The sequence below is a fragment of the Rana temporaria genome, chromosome 2, assembly GCF_905171775.1.
Source record: "Rana temporaria chromosome 2, aRanTem1.1, whole genome shotgun sequence".
Taxonomy (NCBI): Eukaryota; Metazoa; Chordata; class Amphibia; order Anura; family Ranidae; genus Rana; species Rana temporaria.
In genome coordinates this window covers 382646931-382659268 of record NC_053490.1, presented here as the reverse complement: position 1 = coordinate 382659268, position 12338 = coordinate 382646931, and the positions used below count along the sequence as shown (strand labels likewise).

The window sequence follows — 12338 nt, the reverse complement described above, 5'->3', positions numbered from 1 at the left end:
GGAAACTAGTCAAAAAAAAAAAAAAAAAAAAAAGAAGAGGCAGGGGGTAGGCGTTATCCTGGATCTGGCAATTATATATATATATAAAAAAAAAAAAAAAAAAAAAAAAAAAGAGTCCAAATAATCTGTAGGCAGCAGAATAACCTGACCCGTTTTCCTAAATGGACCAGAAAGAAACACCTTAGTTCATGGTAGGTATCTACCAACAGAACAGTTTAACGCAGGACTTATTCAACCTTATGGCCCATGTAAAAATATACCTTTGAGTTTTCTTTATGCTCTGTTACACTATTTTGACAATTTAGATTGACAACTGAAATGCATCAATAACCAAAGACCATTGCCGAATATCAGGCATTTGAACCATCCAGTGCTTACTCAATGGACCCAACATTGTGTATTGGGTGAACCTCATACCAGTCAGTCACCAATCACATTCAGACGAACTAAAACTAAAAGGTGCATTTTAAGTCTAGAAAAAAAAAGTGATTGATCTGCAGCGAACAAGATGGAACCCTACTAATTCACAAGCATAGAGAACTGAGCAAACCGTTCAAACGGCTGACAGGGTTCTTTACATACGTCGCACAGGTCTGAGTCAACACGATTTAGTTGTCCTTAACATTTAAAATTAAGTAGGCATTTAAGACCCAAGCTATTCAGGCAAGTTTAGTAGCTTGACTGCAAACTCCATTTTCAACTCTTACCAATTGTAATCAAGTGACGTGTTCGAATAGAGCACTAAAATGGTGTAAACTGCAACATGCAGTAGCAATTGCACAACGCATCGAGTGTGTCACTAATGGCTACTATATATGTATTGTGTAGATGGCTTTTCTTTGTTCAGTTTTGCTGCCTCCACAGTAGCCAATGATTGCTAGCCCGAGTAGCGGATTTCATACCGGAAATAGGGCTATTTAAAAATGCAAATTGTTCCTGTTTGTACAAGGTAACATCTTAAACCTACATCTTCTTTAAATTCTAAAATACAGAAATTGCAAGTCAACTCTTGCCAAGCATATTAATAAATATTTTTTATTTTCAATTCTGCACATTGCGCTTTTACATTATCACATCCAAAACATTTAGCAAGTGGATGTCTAAATTGGTAAATTCTATATTTGGTTTGTTACCATTTTGTACAAAATTATAATTACAACATTTAACGCTAAAGGTTGTGTGCACGTGTACGTGTATAACGTTGACACAATCGAAAAGCAGAAAAAGGGAAAAAAGGTGCAGGGTGTTACTCTCATCTTAAGAAATTATAACCCAGAAATCAACAAAATGTGCTTTGAACCTCTTCCCTTGGGAAAATAAAATTAAGGAAAAAGAAAATCTGGTAAAAATTCAAGAGACCAAATCAGAAAATTTTGTAAGACAGAAAACAGTGCGGTAATCATTCTGATTATTTCAATGAAAGTCATAAATTTGTTTATTGTGTTTAATTTGCTCCAGCTGTTGCCAACCAGCTACTACAAACAGGATTCTGGTGATCATGTAGGAGACAGTACTTAGTAAACTTTTCCTTCAGATACTGTCTAAACTGCTCCCGATTGCTGTAGAAGGACTGGTTGTTTGCCATAAAGGCCTGGATTTCATCTTGTGATAGGCCATCTTCCCCTTCTGAAGTGCATTCCGATTCATCCTAAAAACAAGAACACAAATATGGGATCTTGTTAAATCTCTCAAAGGGGTTTTCATCATAAAAAAAATAAATGCAGAATTAGCAGCAAAACAAAGACACGAGGTGCTGCAATATGATAACCAGAGTCACAAATCAGTTTCTCAGGAAGATTCACCTCTTGTGCTCCAGGACTAGCACTGCATTCTGGATTGGAGCAATGGCAGGCTGCATATAGTCATTGTAAAGTGTTTTTTTTTTTTCTTTACCAACATGTTAAAATTGCCTCCTCTGTGCAAGAGTTTTGCACAGTGGCCCCGATCCTCCTTTGCTGGGATCCCCTGCAGCGCTCCTAGCTCCTCATCAGAACCCCCACCAAACATTAAAGTTTTTTTTTTTGTGTTTTTTTTAAGCAGACACCCTAGGGAATAAAATAGCAGTCGTTGCAACTGATCTCGCACGGTACGAATTAAAAAAAAAAAATCCACACACACACACACGTTGGCCCATTTATTTTTCTTTGTACAATGTGAAAGATGTTACGCTGAGTAAATAGATAAACATGTCACGCTTTAAAATTGCACACTCATGAAATGGCGGCAAACTTCGGTACTTAAAAAAGTATGGAAGAAAAGGATAATTGGATTATAGCCGTGCTGAAATATCAAATTTTTTTATTACAGGCTGTTAAAATTGGTGGTCTCAGTACATTCCCCTGAGGAAGCAAAGTTGGTGAAATATATAGGGATGCGACATCATACACGACCACTGCTGTATTAAACTTGGGAGTACCAGCGACCCACACAATCTACAAATCTGTTTGAATATTCTGGTTTTATTTAATCCTTTTTCCACCCCTTTTGTAAATTGTGTATTTTGCATAATTTCTATGTGATATTTTAATAATAATAAAAAAAAAAAAATTGATGTTATGACGTTTTCAGCACCGCTATAATCCCAATATCCTCTTCTTCCATACCTTTACTTACCTGGGATGAGGTGCATATTGCTGTGGAACCACTCGGATCCTCTCCATTTGTCTTCAGTACTTAAAAATCTCCATAGGCGATGCTTTAATTTTTTTTTTTACAGGCTACTAGTTGAGAGTTAGGCTCCATTCACACCTAGGCGTTTTTACGCCTGTAGCGCGACGCGCACAAACGCCAGAGGGACGAAAAGTAATGAAAGGCAATGGGGATGGTTCACATCTGAACGCCTAAACGCCTGTAGCTCAAAAAAGTTCCGGACCCTTTTTTGTCGCTCCTAGCGCGCGGTATGCGCGTATTTGAGCGTTTTTTTTACATTGAATTCAATGTAAAACGCCTGATACGCGCGTAAACACGCGCTTGTACAAGCGTTTTGACGCCTGTGTTGCTGAAATCCGGAAGAGGTATATTCACCCAGGAAGAGGAATAAAAAATTCCTAGGAGAGCAACAAGTGATGTCAGGGATGATCATTTTTCTTATTGGCTAATATGGAAAAAGACAAAGTACAAAAACGTCGAACGCCACTGCGCGCAAACGCGCGCGACAAACGTCGGTAAAAATCGCCTGTAAAAACGCCTGTACGCCCTACGCCTAGGTGTGAATGGAGCCTTAGAGGAAGTCTCGTGCTAAAATTGTTGTTTGCGCTCTAACACACGTGGCGATACCTCACGTGTGGTTTGAACGGCGTTTACATATGTGGGTCAGACTTCAGTGTGCGTTCGCTTCCGAGCACGAGCTACTGGGGACAGCAGAGTTTTAAATTCCATTTTTTACACTTACTCTTTTTTGATTTACACTTTCTTTGATCACTTTTATTCCTATTATAAGGAATGTAAACATCCCTTGCAATAGGAATCGTTTGCATTAGGTCCTCTTTACGGAGAGATGCGGAGTCCATAAGACCCCAACATCTCTCCTCCAGGCTGGAAAGCACAAGATCGGGAGAAAAAAAAAAAAAAACACACCACGATCCCATGCTTTCCAGCCGCGATCGCAGCCCGGACGTGACGTCATAACATCGCGCCCGGGCCTCTGGGGGTAATGGAGATGCCTAGAAATCTCTATGGTCGTCATCCGATTCTTTCTCCGGGTCCCCGATGGCAAAGGCCGAGGGAAAGCCCAGAGAAGCACCGGATGGCGGAACTGCCGATACGATCGTTCTTGTGGTGCACAGAATCGCCAGCTGAAAACAAGGATATCTGAACGATGCCTGTAGCCGCAGGCATCATTCAGATATTCTCACTGAAAGTCAGACGTCATATGATGTCCTTGGGATGGAAGTGGGTAATTATCCTGGCTGGACATCATGACATTTAGCAGGATAAGCCAGCCACATGGGCGTGCAGCGCCGGGATCGTTGTGGTGTGTTAGTCTCACACTCTGCATCTCCGATCTTGGTAAAGAGCCTCCGAGCCTCCCTTAGTAATCATGTCACATATCAATTCATGTTTTTAATGCATGAAAAAGCAAAATCTAGGTGTGAACAGTAAAGTACTACAACTGTGCAATACAGCTTCCATAAAAATAAAAAAATAAATTCTCACAAACTAACCAGAAGTTCTTTTAAGGTTTTTGTTTCTCTTCCCCCTTCCAAATTTTCTGATGGCTGTCCTAACACTGTGCATTTTAATAATTCACTCCGGTGATCTATGCAGGACTGTCCATTGATTTTAGTGGAAGAACAGCAGCTGTCAGCTTTGCCATCTTTGGACTGGTCGTTGTGTATGTTGCTTGCCGTTTCTGATGCACAGGCTGCATGCTGAACAGAAAAAAAAACAAACACAGATTTAAAAAAAAAAAAAAAAAACCCACTTCATTTATCATACATGATATTTTTATCAAACATGATATTTTAAAATACAAATGAAAAATTAGACAAATTTTTTTTTCATAAAAGATCAATCACTCGGCAGCCGCACAAAAATGAAGGGAATTTAGAGAATGAAGAGAAGGTCACGGCCACAGATGCCTGTACAGACAACAGGTTCCGGGTGGCTTGCACATTTAAATTTGGATTCTAGTCTAAACACACCAGAGCTCATCACAAAAAACACAAACTGAATGAGCAGGAGTTCATTTATGTGGAAGAAGGTACAACTATACAAATATACGAAAGTATATAAATCTCTGTACCTGGAATCAATTGGAGCTTGATTTCACACACAGTTCCACCAGATAATACAATAGTAAGCTTCCCAGACCAATAGGGAGGCTTGGTGGCTGTGAGGAGGGGGGGGGGGGCTCAGAGGGGAAAAAAAAAAAAAAAAAAACAACAAACACACACACACACACACACACACACGATAGGGGGGGAAAGTTCAGATACAATACTCGGCAAGGGGCCTGGATTGCTCACAATGACAGGTTTACTTGCCATCTTCGAAAAAAAAATAAAACCCACATACACACAATCTGAAGTGTAAACACACAAAAAAAAACACTTACATTATCTTTTTCGCATTTAAATGGTTTGCATTTCTTTTTCTTCTTTTTATTTTTTCCTTTCAAACTATCCTCTGCTGAATTGGCCCAACATTCCACACAGCTATCACCATCTTCTTCTTCCTTGTCACAATTGACACATGAATCCTCACCTGAAAATGAACATTAAAATGATATTAAAATTCATATTACATAGTAGATGAAGTTGAAAAAAGACACAAGTGCAACCTATGTTTGTGATTATATGTCATGTTGTGGCCGTTCAAGTGCTTATCTAATAGTTTCTTGAAACTAGCGATGCCCCCGGCCGAGACCACCGCCCGTGGAAGGAAATTCCACATCCTTGCCACTCTTACAGTAAAGAACCCTCAACACAGTTTAAGGTTAAACCTCTTAATTTTTAATGAGTATAGTGTGAAACGTGTCAGCTCTGCCGGTATGCTGTGACTTGTAGTGCCGTTTTTTATCTTAGATTTTTTACAATATAGACAGTTTTTTTGTTCGGAGTGCGGCTGTCCAGAAGAATTATTTTTGTCTTGCAGAATAAGTTCAGTGCTCGCAACCTTTCCTCATAACCAATATACTCCAGACCCTTTATTAGCTTTGCTGCCCTTCTCTGTACTCGCTCCATTCCTCCTTTCCTGAAGACTGGTGCCCAGAACTGGACAGCATACTCCAGGTGCAGCTGTACCAGAGTCTCGAAGAGCGGGAGAATTATATTTATCTCTGGAGTTAATCCCCTTTTTAATGCATGCCAATATTCGCAACAGCTTGGCATTGCATGCCATTGCTGAGCCTTACGTACTATGACTCCCAGGTCCTTTTCCATCCTAGATTTCCCCAGTGTATAGATTGCATTCATATTTTTGCCACCCAAATGCATTTTTTCTACATACAAATTTACATTTTTCTACATTGAACCTCATTTGCCATGTAGTTGCCCACCCCATTAATTTGTTCAGATCTTTTTGCAAGGTTTCCACAGCCTGCAGAGAAGGTATTGCCCTGCTTAGCTTAGTATCATCTGCAAATACAGAGATTGAACCGTTTACCCCATCCTCCAGGTTGTTTATGAACAAATTAAATAGGATTGGTCCCAGGACAAAACCCCCCCCAATACCCACCCCTGACCATTCTGAGTATTCTCCATTTAACACCACCCTCCGAACTCACCCTTGTAGCCAGTTTTCAATCGATGTACTCACCCTATGGTCCATAACAAAAGGACCTTATTTTGTACAGTAAAACTGCGTCAAATGAATCCATGCCGATTACGGTCAATGATAGCATTTTCATTACTAAAATCTTGTATATAGTCCCTTATCCCCTCAAAGAGCTTACATACTATTGATGTTCGGTCAACTGGTCCAATTTCCAGGGATGCATTTTGGGCCATTTTTAAATATTGGTGCTACATTGTCTTTTCTCCAATCTGCCGATACCTTTCCAGTCAGTAAAAATTAGGAACAATGGTCTGGCAATTACTTGACAGAGTTCCCCCAAGTACCCTTGGATGCAAGCCATCTGGTCCTGGTGATTTATTAATGTTAGTTTCCCCAAGTCTAATTTTAATTCTGTCCTCTTAGCCATGGGGGGTGCTTCCTGTAAAGCATCACGATAAACACTGCCGTTTTGGTTACTGACCCAGTCATAGTCGGTGATGGAGCACATAAGCAGAGTGAAGCACTATAGAGTGCGAAGAGCATGTGTCACTATTTTGCACGTGGTGAAGAAAAGATGGCAAAAAAGTTTTAGCATCAAGGGAAGACTGCCCCGGTTAAAGTGGTTTTAAACCCTTGTTTACAACTTTATGCTACAGGTAAGCCTTTATTAAGGCTTACCTGTAGCGAACAATGATGATCTCTCCTAAACCTGCACGGTTTAGGAGATGTCCCTGTATTTGCATGTGCGGACGTCATGCGGCACATGCGCACTTAAGCCATGGCACTATGTGCCGTTGTTTCAGTTGTACTGTGCCGTTCCCCCGCACATGCACGGGAGTGACGTCATAGCGGCTCCCGCGAATCACAGCGCCGGAGCCACGATAACCGGAAGTCGCTCAGGGACAACATGTCGGCAATCGGGGAGACGTGGAACGCTGCAGGGGCTTCGATCTGAGTTAATACATAATCAGCTAGTATGCCATGCATACTAGCCGATTATGCCTTTGTCTTGCGGGGTTGATTATTTTTTTTTTGTTTGCTTTCTGAGGGTTTACTGCCTCTTTAACATATATGCAATGCGGGAACCAGTGTGATTCTTGTGCTGGTTCCTACATCGCATATGAATAGCAGTCAGTTCACACTGCCCTTTGAACCGCTGGGGGTGCCACTGAAAAGTTAAATGACACCCCCAGATTGGTTTGCAGTGCGAACTGTCAAATGGTGCAGGAATCCTATTGTATAGATTCCAGTGAGGATCAAAAACAGGGGGAGGGGGATGGGAGTCCTGCAGCATTAGTGCAAATTTGTCTTCAGACAGTTTGTATGGCTGAAGTTGCATCGCACAGACATTGCATGCGAGGTGCACAGCAATGTGGTACGAATCACATGCAAGGTCTGGCATTGAACCCAGCCTCAGAGTCAGCGTTGCGGGTGTTGACACATTTACTCCATACTAGTGTGGGAGTAATAGCCAGAGGGAAAAAAAAAAAAAATTTGCACATTTGGGTTAAAATGTTGAGACCTTAATGGCTTCATAATCAGCAGCTGATGGTTTGCCAATTCCTACAGAAAAACTTATTTTTTGAGATGTAGATTTCATAAAAATGTACAAAGATGAATCATATTCTATCCCAGTTTTGTTAATTTTATTGGATTACAGTAATGCATCTGACAGATAAATGTAGTGCCCTTTTCTCTACATTTGCCCTTGACCAGCTTTATTGTCCACTAGATGGAGCTGGTCAGTACTAGAATTTTTTTTTGGAGGTTTGATTTTGGATGCATTATTTTTTTGATTAAAGTGTCTTTACCTTATGACATGTGTCAGTGTCTGATAAGTAATGTTGGGTAGAGGTTAATTAAAGATGCCCTTTATACCCAATCATACCACAAATCAAATGTGTTGCAAAATGTTGTTCCAGCTCTTCCTGGTTAGTACCACCCTGCCAGATTTCTGTTGCCCGGTCATCACTTTTGAGACACGCTGCTGCCAGCAATATCAACATGAGCTTTTTTTTTCTCTTAAAATGTGTTTTTTTCCCCCAGTTTAAACATTCGATAAGTTTTCAGATTTTCTATTGTGAATAAAATATGGGTTTATGAGATTTGCAAATCATTGCATTCTGTTTATGTTGGAAGTGGGGTTGTATATGTGAGCCATTTGTGGTTTTGGCTGACCAGTCCTTTTGTGTTCACTAATAATCACTTCATATACTGTATGTTTGTCCTGCATTTTAGGTTAGTTCACCATTTGCATTATCTGTACAATATTGCTTTTATATTTATATCATATGTACAAGATGTTTGTTCATGCATATGATAATCTCCTAAAGAGATCATGCAACACCTTTATTTATTCTATTTCTTACTCTGATAGTGGAGTGTAACTTTCCCTAGTTTTTACCAAGTGAAAGGTTTTAAGATTTATAGATTTTTGTCATGCAGTCTCCTAGCTGTATATCTGTAGTGTGAGATCAAAGCAAGGCTGAATTTGATTGCCAGTCTCAGGAAATCAGTGATGTCAATTATTGTGCCAAGTACCATTTTCCATGCTGGAGAAGAAGGGCCTGCAAACTAGAGAGTCTGATTTTGCAGATTTGAAGCTCTCCGACCCCTACTTAATGCTTAATGATCACTACCTTACCAGTCATTAGGGGGCAGCTCTGATATGAGGAAGCAAAGCCTCCACACAGAAGCATACAACAGAACAAAGTATATTTAAGTGGTTGTAAACCTCAGACATGAAAAACAAACAAAGCATATCCTTCTATAGTGTGCAATTGCCTCATTACAAATAACTGGGTGTCCTTTCTCTGATCTTTCCTACGCTATCTGTACAAGTTACTCCTAAAAAAAAAAAAAAAAAAAAAGGGGGGGGGGGGGACTACAGCAAACACAACAAAGTCCTGGGTGACAGCCCTTGCCCCCCCCCATGTGACAGACAGCCTCAGCTGTGCCTATGATTCTGTATAGAGGGGGTGGGGCATCAGATTTCAACCCCCTGCCTTCTAGTGCCGAGAAAAATCCTTTGATCTGAGTACTTTGGAAGGAGATATTATATAAAATTAAAATAAAAAGGGGGGGGGGGGCTGCAGGTTAACGGGTAAAACTGATGTAGGAGGAGAGGTTTAATCTGCATCACCTGTGGCTAGTCACTTCACTAAAGTATCTGATGGTTTACAAAAAATAAAAAAAAATAAAACCACTTTAAAGGCCATAACGAGGAATGACATTAACTGCAAGAACTGTATGATGTAGCTGCAAGAGTCATTTTATCTTGTGCCAATGTTCTCATCTATAAAATATTAATCTCAAACATGTTTATAATATCCGATGGATATTTAGGAGTCATTTTGACAGTACATGTCCCTTCTAGATACTGTATACCAATTACCTGCTTCATCATGGTTGCAAATTCCTTCAGTGCAAGCCACATCTGACCCTTCCCGAGATCCTGGTTCACTACCTTCCATGCTAGATGAATACCCACAATCACTGCCATTGGAACGTGGTGCTAAGCCTGTTGTAGCAAACATATGAAATAGCATAAAGTAAACCTTTTCAATGCAAGCACTTCATGCTGCAAGTTAAACAGTATCAAAGGCTTACAAATACTTGCTCACTAGGGAAGACGGCAATGTAAATAAAAAGTTAGTCAAAAAACAGGACTTAACAGCAACAAAAAAAATAAAGGTCATGGATGAAGTATCCTAAAACACCCCTACATGTTCAATCTCATTGTTTTTACACACACTTTATATATTCATAGTACCTCACAAAACATGATTACACCTCACATTTTTGAAAATATTTTATCTTTTCATGTGTCAACACTGAAGAAATTACACTTTGCTACAATGTAAAGCAGTGAGTGTACAGCTTGTATAACGGTAAATGTTCTGTCCACTCAAAAAAACACAGCCAATAATGTCTAAACCGCGAGCAACAAAAGTGAAAGTGTCCAAATTGGGCTCAAAGTGTCAATATTTTGTGTGGCCATCATTTTTCAGCACTGCCTTAACCCTCTTGGGCATGGAGTTCACCAGAGCTTCACAGGTTGCCACTGGAGTCCTCTTCCACTCCTCCATGACGACATCACAGAACTGGTTGATGTTCTCCTCCACCTTTCCGTTTAAGGATGTCCCACAGATGCTCAATAGGGCTTAGGTCTAGATACATGCTTGGCCAGTCCATCACCTTTACCCTCAGCTTCTTTAGCAAGGCAGTGGTCATCTTGGAGGCGTTTGGGGTCGTCATGTTGAAATACTGCCCTGCAGCCCAGTCTCCAAAAGGGAGGGGGGGGGGGATCATGCTCTGCTTCAGTATGGTGGTACATGTTGGCATTCATGGTTCCCTCAAACTGTAGCTCCCCAGTGCTGGCAGCACTCATGCAGCCCCAGACCATGACACTGCCACAACCATGCTTGACTGTAGGCCAGACACACTTGTCTTTGTGCTCCTCACTTGGTTGTCACCACAAACACTTGACAGCATCTGAAGCAAATAAATGTATCTTGGTCTCATCAGACCACAGGACATGGTTCCAGTAATCCATGTCCTTAGTCTGCTTGTCTTCAGCAAACTGTTTAGGCGCTCTTGTGCATCATCTTTAGAAGAGGCCTCCCTCTGGGATGACAGCCTTGCAGACCAATTTGATGCAGTGTGCAGCGTATCGGCTGAGCGCTGACAGGAAGTCCCCCCCACCCCTTCAACCTTTAATTGGGCACAACATGGACATTTTCACTTAGGGGTGTACTCACTTGTTGCCAGCAGTTTAGACAGTAATGGCTGTGTGTTGCGTTATTTTGAGGGGACAGCAAGTTATGTGTACATAAACTTTTATCGATCTACATCTCTGATGGGTCAGTTCACCCAAAACAGTTAAGAGAAAAAAAAAAAAAAAGAAAGCATACCCTTTTTCATTTTTGAAGACGCCAGCAGATCCCCACCATTCGGACAAGTGCATGAGGAGTTTTCATGTGTTATTACCACTTCTACACAGCTGCCGTCTTCCACACTATTGCAAGACTTGCAGCCCATATCTGCAAAGCCTGGTGTCTCCTAAAAATAAAAACAAGCAAAAAGATTATAAAAAGACGTTTGGTAGTGAGGTTTGCCGTACAATATTTTTTGTTACTCACATTTTTTATGGCAATACTATGTTTATTAATTGCACAAATGCATTACAAAAGTACAAACATGCATTCAAATTACCCATAAGACTTCAACAGTCACAACCGTACAGGACATTAAAGAAAAAGGATACTTTAACCTGGAAGGAAAACAAATTGGCAACTTCTGAATCTGTCAATGAAAGATGTCTGATTGTAATGCTGACCTGCATACTAACCCAGAACATATGCAGATAAGGACCAAGAAGCCAGTGGATCGGTATAACAGGACAGCTATGCAAACATCGAATTCTCGGGGGGCGTGGCCAACGACTGGGATGCGAGGACGTGCTTAGCCTGAGCTCCGTTCGTGCCGCACACATTCTACCTCAATCCTGCTGACCCAATCGCCATCCCGAAGATCCCACCGGTCCCCACAGCCTCCAGGGAGCCTTGTGCCCAGCGGGAGATGGTCAAATACGGCCCGCCGATGGAGGAAGCCTCAGGCTTTGTCCCGCCGCCACCATGCAAAACGGGGCAAGATGGCGCCGGTCACCATGCTGCAAACACACGCAGCCAGCCATCCTCCTTGCCTGCATCGAGGCAAAAACCTGCAGGGAAGGGCGAGTCACACTGTTCCCTCTCTCTCTCTCTCTTTATTAAAGCTCTCATATGTTTGGAAGTCGGGAGGATTAGGCTGTTAAGGGACTTTTGTTCGGGATTGTTTTTGTACTCTTTCTGAAACGCTGGTACTTGTTGCATGTCTATCTATGGGCTGGACTAGCCGGCCTTGCCATTTTGCACCGGATATTTTGTATTGCTGGAACATTGTCATATGTTTCTAACTTGCTCCTTAGTGTACGCATTCCTTGTGGTTCGCTGGGCGCCAAGTTCTGGCTACTTCCGGCGTGCGACGGGGAATGGGTTCCTCCAGCCATACACTCTCTCATGTCTGGATTGCGTTTGAATTGAAATATCCTGTGAAGGCGATCTCTTATGAACTGTGTTTAT

At 41.4% G+C, this 12338-nt stretch overlaps 1 protein-coding gene across 2 annotated transcripts in view; it reads right to left on the bottom strand.

Moving 5' to 3' along the window:
• Window positions 1-1019: 1019 nt before the first annotated feature.
• GGNBP2 (gametogenetin binding protein 2) overlaps window positions 1020-12338 on the bottom strand; it is a 32919-nt gene continuing 21600 nt past the window's right edge. For both annotated transcript variants that reach the window (XM_040337891.1, XM_040337892.1), the window contains 5 exons: window positions 11130-11277; window positions 9611-9736; window positions 5057-5205; window positions 4164-4370; window positions 1020-1648 (listed from right to left, as the gene is read on the bottom strand). In XM_040337891.1, coding sequence (XP_040193825.1) covers window positions 1445-1648; window positions 4164-4370; window positions 5057-5205; window positions 9611-9736; window positions 11130-11277 — 834 coding nt within the window. In that variant the 3' untranslated portion in view covers window positions 1020-1444. The remainder of the gene's footprint in view (window positions 1649-4163; window positions 4371-5056; window positions 5206-9610; window positions 9737-11129; window positions 11278-12338) is intronic.